The sequence below is a fragment of the Enhydra lutris genome, unplaced genomic scaffold (genome assembly GCF_002288905.1).
Source record: "Enhydra lutris kenyoni isolate GAN:26980312 unplaced genomic scaffold, ASM228890v2 scaffoldscaffold20, whole genome shotgun sequence".
NCBI classification, from domain to species: Eukaryota; Metazoa; Chordata; class Mammalia; order Carnivora; family Mustelidae; genus Enhydra; species Enhydra lutris.
The window spans coordinates 24,419,065-24,432,424 of NW_019154104.1; the positions used below are offsets into that span (position 1 = coordinate 24,419,065).

Below are 13,360 nucleotides of genomic sequence, written 5' to 3' on the forward strand. Positions count from 1 at the left end.
AGGTAGAGAGCCCTGACCTTGAAGTTGGTGATCTGGGCACTTGGTCCCACATTGTCCCTAATTTGCTGCATGACTCTGAAAAGTTCCTCCATCTTTCTGAGCCTCAATTAAGTTATGCGCACAGCCAAGGGACTGGAAACAATGGTCCCTTCATCCAGCTGTGGTGACACGCAGTCCCTCTAGTTTCCACCAGACTCTCACTGGTAAATGAATCCAGCAAGCACACAGGGCTGCAGAGATCTTGGGCTCACACCGCACTTCCTCAGATGTATAGCCGAGTGGCTGCAGGAGATATGGAATCAACCTGGAGAAAGGGAGGCCGACCAGAGGGTGCCCCTTTTTCTGTGTCTGGAATGCCAGCAGCCGGTGCCCTCCCTGGGGGATCCTGTGCCATTGCAAGCAAACAGGGGTCTGTGTGGGGTTGGCAGCGGCAGGGCAGTGAGCTGGTGGCCTGGGTCAGAGCTCCGGTGGCTATGTCGGCAGCCCGTGGGTTGGCTAGAAGCCTGCGGGACAGGACGGGGCGGGGCCAAGGTGGGTGGAGTCAGGGCCCAACCAAGGTCAGTGGCAAATGCTGGTTCCAGTCCCAACACTCGGCTTTTCACGGCGCATGAGGGACTGTGACCTCCACTGCGTGCACGCTTGGCTGTGGGACAGAGTAAGTACAGGTACTGAAGATGGACAGGGGGTCCATGGGCTTAAGGGTATGTGGGGAATGGTGAAGACAGGACTCGGGTTATGGGATCTGGGGGGCTTCAAAGCTCTGGTGTTGTCCCAGAGCGACCAGGAAAACTCTCTGCGGTGATGGGGAAACAGCCAGGGCCTTGGAAGCAGCAGCGTCCCCCCAACCCCACCCTTGGCTGTGTGAACTTGGGCACGACCCTCCACATGGCTGCACCTCAGTGTCCCTATAGGCAAGATGCACGGCTGCTTCGAAGATTCAGTTCATGCTAGCTGTCACCCAGGAGGTACTTTATCCCTGGAGCACATCTGGCAACAGCTGGAGACATTTGTAGTTGGTGCAGCTGGAGACAGGGCTGCGCTGGCATCCAGTGAGTAGACCCCCGACAAGGCACGGGACAGTCCCTGCGATAAAGATCAGGAAGGAGGTGGAGAAGCCCCGAAGTTAGGTTGTGGGGACGAAGCATCTGGTCCCCAAGGCCGGGCTCCATAACCCAGAGCGCTTCTGTATTGTTTTCCGTGCCTGCAATCTTGGACCTTGAGAAATCAGGAGAAGGTATGGAACATCTCCATTTCCCTGAGTGAGGGCCGCCCGGCCCGCAGGCTGGCTGCTCGAGCTCCAGATGCTGTTTGGCGATTTGGTTCTTGTTTATTTGTTTTGTTTTTAAAGCTTTTACTTATTTAATGAGAGAGAGAGTGTGTGCACAAGCGGGGGTGGGCAGAAGGAGAGGGAGAAGCAAGCTCCTTTCTGAGCAGGGAGCCCAATGTGGGGCTCTATTCCCTGCGATCTTGACCTGAGCTGATGGCAGACACTTAAACTGACTGAACCACCCAGGCGGCCCAGGCATTTTGTTAAATAAGCAAAATGTCGACATAAAATAAGTGTACTGTTCAGTTTTCCTAAGGCTGGGGCCCTTGGCAAAAAATACAATAGAAGGAGGAGGCGAGGGATGTGTTGTTGGTGGTGGTGGTTTCGCGGATGTACATGGGAAAGATGTATGGCTTTTGGTATGTCAGTCAGACCTCAATAAAATAGTTTTTAAGAAAGAAACGGGAAATGGGAGCCAGGCAGCAGGACAGGAGCTGGCAAGTCCTGGGAGACCAGCCTGGCTCCATGTCCAGCATGGGGTCTAAAACCCCAGAGCCACAGAGAAGGCATTCATTCATTCGTTCATTCATTCATTCATTCATTCATTCCATAAAGGGGTCTGAGGGGGTATAGCTCAGTGGTAGAGCATTTGACTGCAAAAATCTCCAGCCCTTGACTGCAAATCTCACAGGGAGAGCAGGGTTGGTGCCGGTCCTCTCTGTTGGGAGCACATGTTTTTGTTGGGGAGAGAGGCCGGAATGCTGGAAGGCCCCAGCAAACCCATGTGGGCTCGCGCTTACATCACAGCAGAGCAGCAAGACAATCAAGGGGCCGTTACAGAGCATAACAACACAGAGGGAGGGGCCAGGTGCGGGCAAGGGATCACCAGCAGTGGGATTCAAGCGGGGGCCCGAGGCCCAGGGAGAAGCTGGTCCTGCCCCTCAACACCTTGGGGGCAGCAATGACCTTCTTACGTGGTGGGGCGCTGTGACCCGGGGTGGGTGACCAAGGGAGATGTCTTCAGAATGGCTCTGGGGGCAGGAGGAGAAGGGGAGCGGGTGGGTGAAAAGTGACAGGGCCTCTGGAGGACATGGCAGGTGAAATGGGGAGAGGCTGGCAGATGTCAGAGCCGCTCTGGAGCTAGAAACCCACAAACCTCACTGATGGTCTGGAGGTGGGGAGGAAGGCTAAGAAAGTTCCCTGAGTCACTGCTGCCAGGAAGCTCTCCCAGATCTTTAGGATCGAGGAAACTGGGATTTTGTTTTTCCCTCTCTGCCTATGTCCCAAGGCTCACATCTCCTCTTGCAATCAGTGGACAGACTTCCGCCACCCACCTCCCCCAGCTGAGTCCAAAGTTGACCCAGTAGAACTTTGTTGCCCAACATTTGGAATAAATGAAGCAGATTCTGAGTCCATGGGTAGTGGGGATCAGTGGGAGGATTGCCCCAGTGCCTGCCCGCACCCGCCCGCACCAGCCGGCTCACGTCACCTTGGCCTGGGATGCCAGAGGAACCTGAATGATCAGCTCTCCTCCCTTGGACCTTGGGCCCATCTGCAGAAACACTGGAATCAGGGGCCTAGAGAGTCAGTTGGGCCAGGCTCCAATCTCCTGCCTGAGAGCCGGTCTCCCAAGGGCCAGGCTCCCAGGGCCTGGAGCAGACTCGCCCCAGCTTCAAATTGACACAAAACTCTGTCAAAGCTGCATATTTCTACCAGAGACCAGGGGTGTGATGGCCCAGGCTAGGAGCCTGGGAAACCTGAACCGAGCTCCCTGAGGCCCCATTTTCTCAGAAGAGATCTCTCTGACCCTCTGTTTCCTCCTCTGTATCGTGATGACGATACCAGCTCCGAGATGCTGTGGAGGAGGATAAACGAGCTCATACAGGTGAACAGCTTGAGTGACACCCAGGGATCCTCCCCAGGAGCTACAGGAGAGGAGGAACGAGGTATCATGTCTCAGAGCCATGAAAGGAAGACAAGAGGCAGTGTGTACACCAGTCCCAGGAATCTGGATTTCAATCCTGGTTCCATCACACATTAGCTGGGACAAGCTGTGTTATTCTGTTCAACCTCAGTTTATCCATCTGTGAAATGGTCTTCATGATGCTGACTCTCGTGGATGGTTCAACGTCATAATGTCTGTAGAGTGTCTGGCTTTCATAAGAGATAAAGTGGGCCCCAAAGGAGTGAGAGTTCTAGGTCCCAAGCCTGCAGCCCAGGGGAGAGTGGATGAAGCTGGGGTCCCCTCCACAGAGACTCAGCTGTCCAGGAAGACTCAGGGGGCGCCAGGAAAGCGGCTGTGGCCCATCAGACCTCTGCTGTTTGGCGGGGTACGGGGTGGGGAACTGGTGGAGAGAAAGGTTACTGGCCACAGCACATGACAGACCTTGAGTTGATTATGAACACAGTGAGGCCTGTAGAGGGACAGGGACTGGCCCAAGGCCACCGGGCATCTGCAAGGACAGGAGGCCAGAACTCTCTCTCCTGCCTGAGCCCTGGGCTCTATCCAAGCAGGACACTCCCTTGTGTCTGCAACTCTTCCTTGAAAGCATTTCCTTTAAAGTAATTATCAGCTGGGAGTTAATCTGTGATAATGGGGGCGGGGGGGGGGGGGGGGGGGGGGGCGGGTGTGTGTGTGTGGAGCTGAATGTTTGCTCAGCTCCGTCCCGCTACCCTGATGCCCAGACACGTTGCGGGAGGGACCATACTGTGCTGTAAAATTAACAAGTTCAAAGGACACAGAGATTAAACCACCCCGCCACGTCCTTTAAAGACCCGCACTCTCAGGGTGCACACAGAAAGGGGGTGTCAGCCTGGGAAGCCCGGACCCTGTTGCTGAATCATCTGCAGGTTCACAGCTACGGTGCTGGCTGCCAGGGTGGGGGACAACAAGACCGGGGGGCTGTCGCACGGAAGGCGGGCCAGGCATCCAGGGAAGCCACGTGGCGCAGCGGTTTAGGGCACATCACATTTATCACATTATCACGGTGTCAGAACTGGGTCTGAGCCCAAGCTGGGCCCCCACCAGCCAGTGGCTCGGCCTCTCTGAGCTTCAGAGGACGCCTCTGTTGAATAGTGCCAGTAGCAGAACCTGCCTCTGCCGGTGGGTGTGAGGTCCACAGAGGCGGGTACGAGGAACCTCCATAACTGCGGAGGCTGCTATGTGGGGCTCTGGGGGTCCGGAGTGTCTGCAGACAGAACATTCTAGATGAGCCTCCTTTATGAGCTCAGGTGCAACGTGGAGGCCAGGGTGGGTGGGCGTGGCCTGCTCAGGTCATTTGATTTTGCTCAAAGACAGGACTGCAGCCCAGGTCTGCCTGACCCCCAAGGTCACTGGCATCCCCCCACACCCTACAGTGGGCCACTTTGCATGTAATGTCCAATGCAGCTGTTTGGGGCCCTTTGGCGTTGGGGTTGGGGGGGGTCATGTGACTCTGGGAGGATCCTGAGGCCAGGGACCTGATGACATGTTGTCCATGGGAGAAGACCACCCAGTCGCGGGGAAGTTCTCACCACTGAGAGCTTTCCTCAGCAGACAGGCCGCCGGCCCCCCCACAAGAGCAAGGGTGCGGTGAGAGCGTGTACCCCACAGCATAGCTGAGGAATTGGGGCATCTTGGTGGGGCTTTGACTCTGAAGCTGCAACGGCCACAGCTGACCCTTCCACGCACCAGATCTGCGCCAGGCCCAACCACAACACTTGCCCTATGCTGACCCCTTAAAGCTCCCGGCCACTCTCTGGCCCAGGTACAGCGTCACCCTCACTGTACAGACAGGTGGGGGACAGGGCACGGGGCATGACTGACTTGCCCCAAACCGCACTAGTAGGAAGTAGCAGGGCCGAGCTTTGAACCCAGGAGGCTGCAGAGTCTGCGCTCATCACAGGGGACCAGGAGCACAGGGGACTTTGGCAGGCCTGGGCACAGGAAGGATTCTGGTTGGAGAGAAGGGGTCTAGGGAGGTGGGTGGGAAGAACGAAGGAGAAGAGGGGTTGAAGACCCCCCAGGGCCCACCTAGTTGGCCCCCTCATCTGGGGGATGGAAGGAAGAGGAGATGTTTGGCTCAGGCCACCGTGACAAAGCATCACAGAATAGAAAACTGGTCTCGGCTCAAGGTTTTGGCAAAGCTGTTTCCTCGACTCCCAGATGCTGGTCTCCTCCCTGGTCCCCACATGGCCACCCCTCTGTGTATGTCTGGGTCCTAATCTCTTCTCACAAGGACACCGGCCAGATTGGATCAAGGCCCCCTAGGAAGACCTCATTTTGACTTCATGACCTTTTTAAAGACCTTGTTTCCAAATATAGTCACATTCTGAGGGGCTAGGGGTTGAGACCTCAACATAGGAGTCTGGGGGACACAATTCAGCCCTCATAGAATAGGAGGGAAGTTGGAGTGTTTACGTTAAGAGTGCAGAATTTCCTCCCGGGGTTGCGGGGGAGGCGTGCACCTCTGATGAGGCTTGAGGATGGCCCTGGGGTCCTAGCACAGCCCCCCAGGGGAGAGGAGGAAAGAACCAGCTGGCATCTGCCTGTTCACCAATGAGTCTCTGGAGCCTGGCACCCTGCCTGCAACCTGGGAGATGCACAGTATGTACCTGCTGAGTAAACAAGGGTAGACCAACAGTCTGAGGGGCCCGTGGGGTGGGTAGTTGGTCTGAATTCATAAAAGGGCCACCAGGCCTTGCAAATTCTGTCCCCAGGGGTCGAAGTGACAGTCAGAGGCCACTTGGGAGGAAGGCTTCTCATTCCCTGGGAACCTCAGAGATGCAGATCAGGCAAAAGGAGGGAGAGCCCTGCCCTCCCCCACCCCATCCCCCTATAGCATGTGCCCTGATGTGGATGAGAGGACTCTTGCCCCCGGGGGGCCAGCCCCTACCTCAGGTCTGCACGCTCTGCCTTCTCCTCCCTTTCTGACCTTTAGATGCCCAAGTCCCCTGAGTCTCAGTCCTCAAGCCCCCATGCTCTCCCCAAAACCTCTCTCCCCACTGCACAGGCTCATCATCTCCCTTAGGTTCTGCCACTCAGGGTGTCACCTCTCTGGGACCTGCGCCTGACGCACTTCCCCCCAGCGGTGCACCCTTCCAGAGGACCCCTTCCCACCTGCCTTTCAGAACGAGGAGTGGCCACGATGCAGTTCTGCCTCCTCCTGTGCCTGATGCTACTTACCCCTTTGGGTGACAGCCTGCTCCACTCCCGCTCGCGGGAGACGAAGAAGAGAGCCAAGGAGCTACCCGTGCTCAGCACCGCGGTCCCCGCCAGCAGAGACTTTGCCTTTGACCTCTACAGGGCCTTGGCTACGGCTGCCCCTGACCAGAACATCTTCTTCTCCCCTCTGAGCATCTCCACCACCCTGGCCATGCTGTCCCTGGGGGCGCGATCCCACACGAAGGAGCAGATCCTGGAAGGCCTGGGCGTCCATCCCCAGGAGGGCTCGGAGGAGGAGCTCCACAACACCTTCCACCAGCTGCTGCAGGAGTTTGCCCAGCCCAGGGAGGACGTCCAGCTGAGCCTCGGCAACGTCCTGTTCATCAGCCCCGAGGTGCACCTCCAGGACACCTTCCTGAGTGCCATGAAGACGCTGTACCTGGCAGACACCTTCCCCACTGACTTTGGGGACCCCGCAGGGGCCCAGAAGCAGATCAATGATTACGTGGCAAAGCAAACTCAAGGCAAGATTGCGGACTTGGCGAAGGACCTGGATAGCACGGAGGTCATGATTATGGTGAATTACATCTTCTTTAAAGGTAAGACCCTTGCGCGCCAGCCCGAACGTTCTCCTTCCTGCTGCTTTTGTCAAAAGAGCACCCAATCCCCACACGCATCAAGGAGTGGGAGTGGATTTAATCCCTTCTGGGGCCTGTTGACAGAGTGAGGCCAACAAGCAGCCGAGGCTGAGCAGGCATCTTCTGAGGGCGTAAAGGGGTGTCAGTGACCCCCGGCTGCTGTCTCCCCCACCGGGGAAGAGCTGAGTCCTCTCCGTGGGCCCTGGAGTCACAGCTTCCACGCTGGATCTAAAGCACGAGACTGCCACGGCCACCGTACGACCACTCAGGGCAGGATTGCGGGTCTAAGAGAGACCTTGGAGGGCCTTCCCTTACCCCCACATCCTTGCTCCTGTGCCCTCCTAGGGGCTGTTCCCTCAGCGAGAAACGCCTTGACAAGCCCCTGTCCCCTCTGGAGAGTCCTCTCCCCCTCTCTCATGACAGATGATCTCTTCATCTTCATTCCCTTGACATTTCTCGTGGTTACCCCTACTCACCTCAGCTCTCATGTCTGCTTCTCCTTCTAGATGCTGAGCCCCTCCATGCCCGTATGGGGTCTGGCCAAGGGTGGGAAGGCAGGAGTGAGTAAAGGCAGGGAGGGGAAGGAAGGAGGAAAGAGGAAGATAGTTGGCTTGTTCACTCCTCCCCCTTCCTAGGAGCACAGAAGGCGAGCAAACATCTAGCTTGGAATCCACGATTTCTTGTCTCCCAGGGCAGGGCTCTCTCTAGGACACCAGGCTGCAGGGGACAACTGTGACATAGGCTACGAGGGGCCCTGGGGTAGGTTCCAAATCTGATGAATACTAATTAGATGGAAAGAACTACTGGTATCTCGCTGATGTAGAGACTCAGCAGAAATCAGACGGAGCAGCAAGGCAAATGGAGGGCTTCTCCATAACAAGAATCCTGTGTGTCCAGGAACCTTACAAACCTCTCTCCCAAACATAGATCAAAATCCAAAAGTGGGAAAAGAGTGAAAAACAGAATAACTCCCCCAGGTGTAGTTTCGATTTGTCAATCATCTGTATTGTTGACCCTTTTCCCTGAGGGTGTTTGACCTTGAATAAACAATAGAGAATCAAACTCCATTCGGTGGTTGAGGGCCTCCAAAGACATGAAAAGCATCCTCCTTGCTTGGCCCACGTCAGAGGAAAAGGCCCACAGAAAGTTCCGGCACATCCCCGAAGTTATAAAAAGACTCACCTTCCTATTGCAGGAGTTCTACGGTCCCTGCCCCCGAGGAGACTGTGAGGGGAGTACACGCTCTGCGTGATGGGTTTACTGTCTTGACACTGTTCGTTTGCAGCTAAGAATTTCTAATGTCTTTCCCATTTTGATATTTAGCTAAGTGGAGGACAAGTTTTGACCACAAAAACACCCGAAAGCAGGACTTCCATGTGACCTCGGAGACCGTGGTGTGGGTGCCCATGATGAAGGGGGAAGACCATTATTACTACTTCCTGGACCGAAACCTCTCCTGCAAGGTGGTGGGTGTCCCCTACCAAGGGAATGCCACCGCTTTCTTCATCCTCCCCGGCGAGGGCAGGATGGGACAGCTGGAGAACGGACTGAATGAGAAAACACTGAGGAAGTGGCTCAGGATGTTCACAAAGAGGTATTCTGCAGGTGACATGGGACCAGTCTGGCCCTGCTCACCTCTGGGGAGACACAGCCGTGGTGGGAAGGTCTCACCCAGCCCAGGAGCGGCCTCCAAGCCTGGAGCTGTCACATGAGGTTCCAGCCCCCAGGCGCTGGCCCAGCCTGAGGGAGCATGGCTGGACACCCACCCGCTTTCCTGATGGAGCCATGAGAGTAGGCAGGGACCTCTGGGACAGCCCAGTTCCAAGACCAGAGTGGGGTGGGCTCTAGATGAGGGGCAGAAGGATGCTTACAAAGCCGAGGGGGGAGAGCGGAGATATGAGCTTGGGGAGCCAACGCTCTGGGAAGAGTCTCAGGATGTTCCTGTCCTCTTTCCAGGCAGCTTGAGCTCTACCTTCCCAAGTTCTCCATCGAGGGCTCCTACCAGCTGGAGAAGGTCCTCCCCATGCTGGGCATCAATGACGTCTTCACCAGCCATGCTGACTTGACTGGCATCACCAACCACTCCAGCATCCAGGTGTCTGAGGTGAGCTTGGGAGCTCCTGAGCTCCTGCTTTCGAAGGTATCTGTTCTTTTCTACTCCTCTGCTATGCCATGCCATGCTATTCTTCTATTCTATTCTACCCCACTCCACTCTGCTCCTTCCATTCCATTCCATTCCATTCCATTCCATTCCATTCCATTCCATTCCACATTCTACATTCTCTTCCTCTCTCTCTCACTCTCCTCTTTTCCCTTAAGAAGCAAAAAATCTTACATTGTGTCTTATCCTATGCACCATGGGAAACCATATGCAGCTCCCTGTCTCGGGAGGAGCTCTCATTCAGCAATCAAAACTAAGAATTAAGTGCTAGCTCCTTCACTCACTAGCTGTGTGTCCTCCAACAATTACTTGACCTCTCTGTGCCACCTTCCTCTCTATAAAATTGGAGGGTCGCAACCTTGCTGTGGGATGCCGTGACAGTTCAATGGACAGCACAGGCGCAGTCAGTCACCTCCTGGCACAGATCCCAGTGCACGGTAGGCACACAGCTGTGTCATTAGCTACCTGCTTGGTGTCACAGAGACTTCGACAGGGATGTCACAGGCAGAAGCTCTGCTGTCTCCTGGGATGACATCTCCCAGCCCCTGGTGGCTCAGTGACTCTTGATGTCTCCTCTGCAGATGGTGCACAAGGCCATGGTGGAGGTGGACGAGTCCGGGACCAAAGCAGCTGCAGCCACAGAGACCATCTTCATGTTCAAGTCAGCTCCGATGAGCTCCCAAAGGGTCATATTCAACAGGCCCTTTTTGATGGTCATTGTGGAGAACTCCACGAATATTCTCTTCGTTGGCAAAGTGACCCACCCCTGAGGTGGGTGTGTCTCCTGGAAGGTCACAGGTGGCGGAAGTTGAAGGCACACTGTGGCATCTGTCTGCTGGGAGCTGGTGATTGACACAGGTTTCGTGGCCTAATGAGGCTTTTACAAGTAATAATAGTCATAGTATTGATATACTAATGGTTGCTTCTTCTCACACAACTGCACAACGTGGGCACCTTGAAGATCCTTCAGGAGCATTTGGTCTTGCCTTTACCCTTCCTTGGTGGAGTCTAGCGCTGAGGCCCAGAGAGGCTGGTTGACTTGCCCAAGGTCACACAGCATGTTAGTGGTAGAGAGAAGCCCAGAATCCAGGTCCCTGACCTCCAGCCCAGTGACACAGAGCTCTGTAGGAGGCTTGTTCTGGTAGATATTTCTACCAAGAAATGTATTTCCAAGCTGAGCCCTCATCTTGCCAACCATGCCAACCATCAGTTCATCATGGTGTGGAGAGAACACTGAAATGAGAGTCTGGAATGGGGCTTCTGTCCCAGCTAACCAGCTGGGGGACATTGGGATAATTCTGCCTCTCTCTGGACCTCTATTTCCCCCATGCATACCATGAAGGATCAGGTGAAGGGCTGAAGGCTCCTTGACGTTATGTAAGGAAGCTGGGTGTTCCCTGCCAGTCAAGGTAGATTTTAAGATATTCCAGCGCTACTTGTCCTTGAAGAAAAGCAAGTGGACAGCAGGGTGGAAATGGTCCATCACAGCATCGAGCCATCGTGTGGTTTCAGTAACAACCTCCTGGCGTCAGCTTGGGGGGAGCCCAGAGGCCCATTGCAAATACTACCATATCTACTGAAGACATTGATGACTAACTGTGAATTTTAGTGTCCACAATAACAATACAGCATGTTGCAAACACTGGGTGTCATTGTCCTTACGGAAATAACACTGGGAATGGCAACATCAATAGCTTTCCATGTGCCAGGCTTGGTGGTAGGAGCTTTACCTGGTTGGCTACATTTATCTGCCCTGAGGCCGGTACCACGGTTCTCCCCATTTTACAGATGGAGAAGGCAAGGCTTGCAGAGAGCAGGCTGTTAACCCAGTCACGTGGCTTCTAAGGGGTGGAGGCAGGATTTGACCCTGGGAGTGTGGCCCCCCAGACGCATGTTTTCAACCCTGTGCTCTGCTGCAGGGAAGACATGACTATGTCCCAGAAGCTTGGGTCAGGGACCTCTCAGTCATCTGCCCCCATGGGGTGCAGGTAAGCTTATCCTCTCTCCTCTTTTATGAAAGCCTCTACAGACAGGTCCTCATCTATCAAATGAACGGGATCGGACACTTCAAAGAATCAATGATTGAGTGAACGAGCCCTTCACTCACATTGTCCCCTAATTAGCTGCCTCCTTAAATCTGAGTGCTTGCCCCTCAGCTTGCCCCTCACCCCCATGAGGCTGCCTCTACCACTCTGATCCCAGAGTCTGCACTGTGTTGCCCAAGAATAACCCCTAGACCAAACGATGTCAGAACCCCAAGCTTTGGCCACACCCTGAAGTACTGAGCACCTACTTTGGGCCAGCCCTCTGGGGACACTTTGCATCTGTCATCTCCGGAATCCCTCAGCACAGTCTGTCAATGTACCTGTCTCACAGAGGGGACATAAGTGCCTGCCCAGAGGCTGAGGTCAGGGAGAGGCTCAGGCTCTCGGACCCGGGTGGTGCCTGTGTTGGCGTATGGCCAGGTGGATGGCTGCAACCGGACCTGGACAGCTCATCTGCGTCTGTGATTTCTGCTCAGGTCAGCGTTCCAGGATTGGGCCTCCTTGCGGGGTCAGATCAGCTCCTGTGTGCCTTTCCCTTGCGAAATGCCTAGATCTTTCTCTTACTGTTTGCTCAGCCAGCCCAAGGTCAAGGGGAGGTCCAGTCGGTGTGCTGTGTGTCAGGCCAAGGTCCAGCATTGTCTGAAGGTCCCTGGGTACATGGTCACATGGTCACGTGGCCACAAAACAGCTACCAAGTGTGAGGGCAGGCTGGGCTCCACGACACCTCATGTCACACATGGAAGCTCCTTGCTGGGTGTCATTGCAGGCCACGTAAATCAATTGTCACACAATCCTGGGATGAACAAAATGATATAGCCCCTGGGAGAGAGGGAGAGATCAGGAAAGCTTTCTTGGAAAAGATGGTACTGAGCTGGTCTAAGGAGTAAGTAAGCCTTCCACAGACAGCAGGTTTGGGAACAGGGAAGGGACTCCAGCAGAGGGAAGGGCTGGGGAATGGTGTTGAGTGAGCTGGTGTGTGTGGGAACCACGGAGACCTTATTCCGGGCCAGGATAGGGGGTGTGAAGGGGAGCAAAGGGGAGGAGGGGCCTGTGTTGCCATCTGGGACAGGGACCCTGAACACGAGGCTGGCATTTGTCTGTTCTCTTCCCCCCAATGTTAGGGTGGTTTGGTGGTCCGCATCACACCCTGAGCGCCCCTGAGTGTGTGCCTCACTCTCCCATTGGCACGTGAGCAGACACCTCCACTCAGCCCTGTAGGGGGTGCTCACTCGCACCGCGTGCCCCTGCTCCCCCAGCGCCCCACCGGCCCTTTCTCCCCTTGACCTCGTCCGTCCTATCCAGTAACAGGGCAGCTTAACAGCAGAAACTGTGTGATGTCACAGTCCTGGAGGCTGGAGTCTGAGACCCAGGCATCAGCGGGGTTGGGTCGTCCGGAGGGCCCTCTCCTTGTCTGGGCTCCCAGATGGTCTCCTGTCTTTCTGCCCTCACATGGCCATCTCTCGGGGTGTTAACCTCTTCTTCGGTCTCCCAGTCTCCCCTGGTCCGACTAGATCAGAGCCCACCCTACTGACCTTATTTTAATTGAATCACCTCTTTAAAGGCTCTGTCTCCAAATACAGCGTCGTCCTGAGGTGCTGGGGGTTAGGGCTTCAACAGATGGATGGGGTGGGGGACACAACTTAGCCCTTAGGAGCCACCTCCCTTCGAGTTCCTGCTGCTATTGCCAACTCCCAGTTTGTTCTTGGGAACCCACTATCATCTCCCTCTCTGACCACATGGACTCTCATGACCTCCCCTAGCGAACTCACCGCCTCCAGAACTCAGAAGACAATGCTAGGGCCGAGGACTCCTAACCCCTGCCTCTTCTGCAGAGACCTGGGCCAGGAAAATGACCTTGGACTCCAAGAGGAAACATTTCACACCCCAGCGAGCTCGCCCTGCCCACTCTTGCTTATTTACATTTTTTCAGCCAAGGGCCATTGTGTGGGGGCCGCCGACGGGGCCTCGGGCCTGGAATTCATACAAGGGTACAAGGGTGGCACGGCAGACATGGGCTCTGGCCACCACCAGCTAACCGAACAGATAAACTGGGAGTACAAACTGTGGCGAGGGCGATGGGTTCGTCTGCGGAGTTTATCCAACGCC

General features: G+C 55.3%; 1 protein-coding gene across 2 annotated transcripts; it reads left to right on the top strand.

Annotated features, from left to right (window-relative positions):
* Positions 1 to 596: 596 nt before the first annotated feature.
* On the top strand, positions 597 to 10,851 carry LOC111148596 (serpin family A member 5). Of its 2 annotated transcripts, none has more exons than XM_022505299.1 (5): positions 597 to 655; positions 6,377 to 7,009; positions 8,372 to 8,642; positions 9,005 to 9,152; positions 9,791 to 10,851. In XM_022505299.1, exons 2-5 carry the CDS (start codon positions 6,394 to 6,396, stop codon positions 9,977 to 9,979), a joined length of 1,224 nt encoding a protein of 407 aa, XP_022361007.1. In that variant the 5' UTR covers positions 597 to 655; positions 6,377 to 6,393; the 3' UTR covers positions 9,980 to 10,851. The 2 variants fall into 2 exon arrangements, with proteins under 2 accessions (XP_022361007.1, XP_022361006.1); XM_022505298.1 differs by having other exon boundaries at positions 598 to 665.
* The last annotated feature ends 2,509 nt before the right edge of the window (positions 10,852 to 13,360 follow it).

Bases quoted from the DNA above. Each gene is read 5' to 3' on its own strand.
- LOC111148596 (XM_022505298.1), top strand. From the start codon at position 608: ATGAGGGACTGTGACCTCCACTGCGTGCACGCTTGGCTGTGGGACAGA. The intron at 8,643-9,004 runs GTATTCTGCAGG...TCCTCTTTCCAG, and splicing joins CTCAGGATGTTCACAAAGAG to GCAGCTTGAGCTCTACCTTC. The intron at 9,153-9,790 runs GTGAGCTTGGGA...TCTCCTCTGCAG, and splicing joins CCAGCATCCAGGTGTCTGAG to ATGGTGCACAAGGCCATGGT.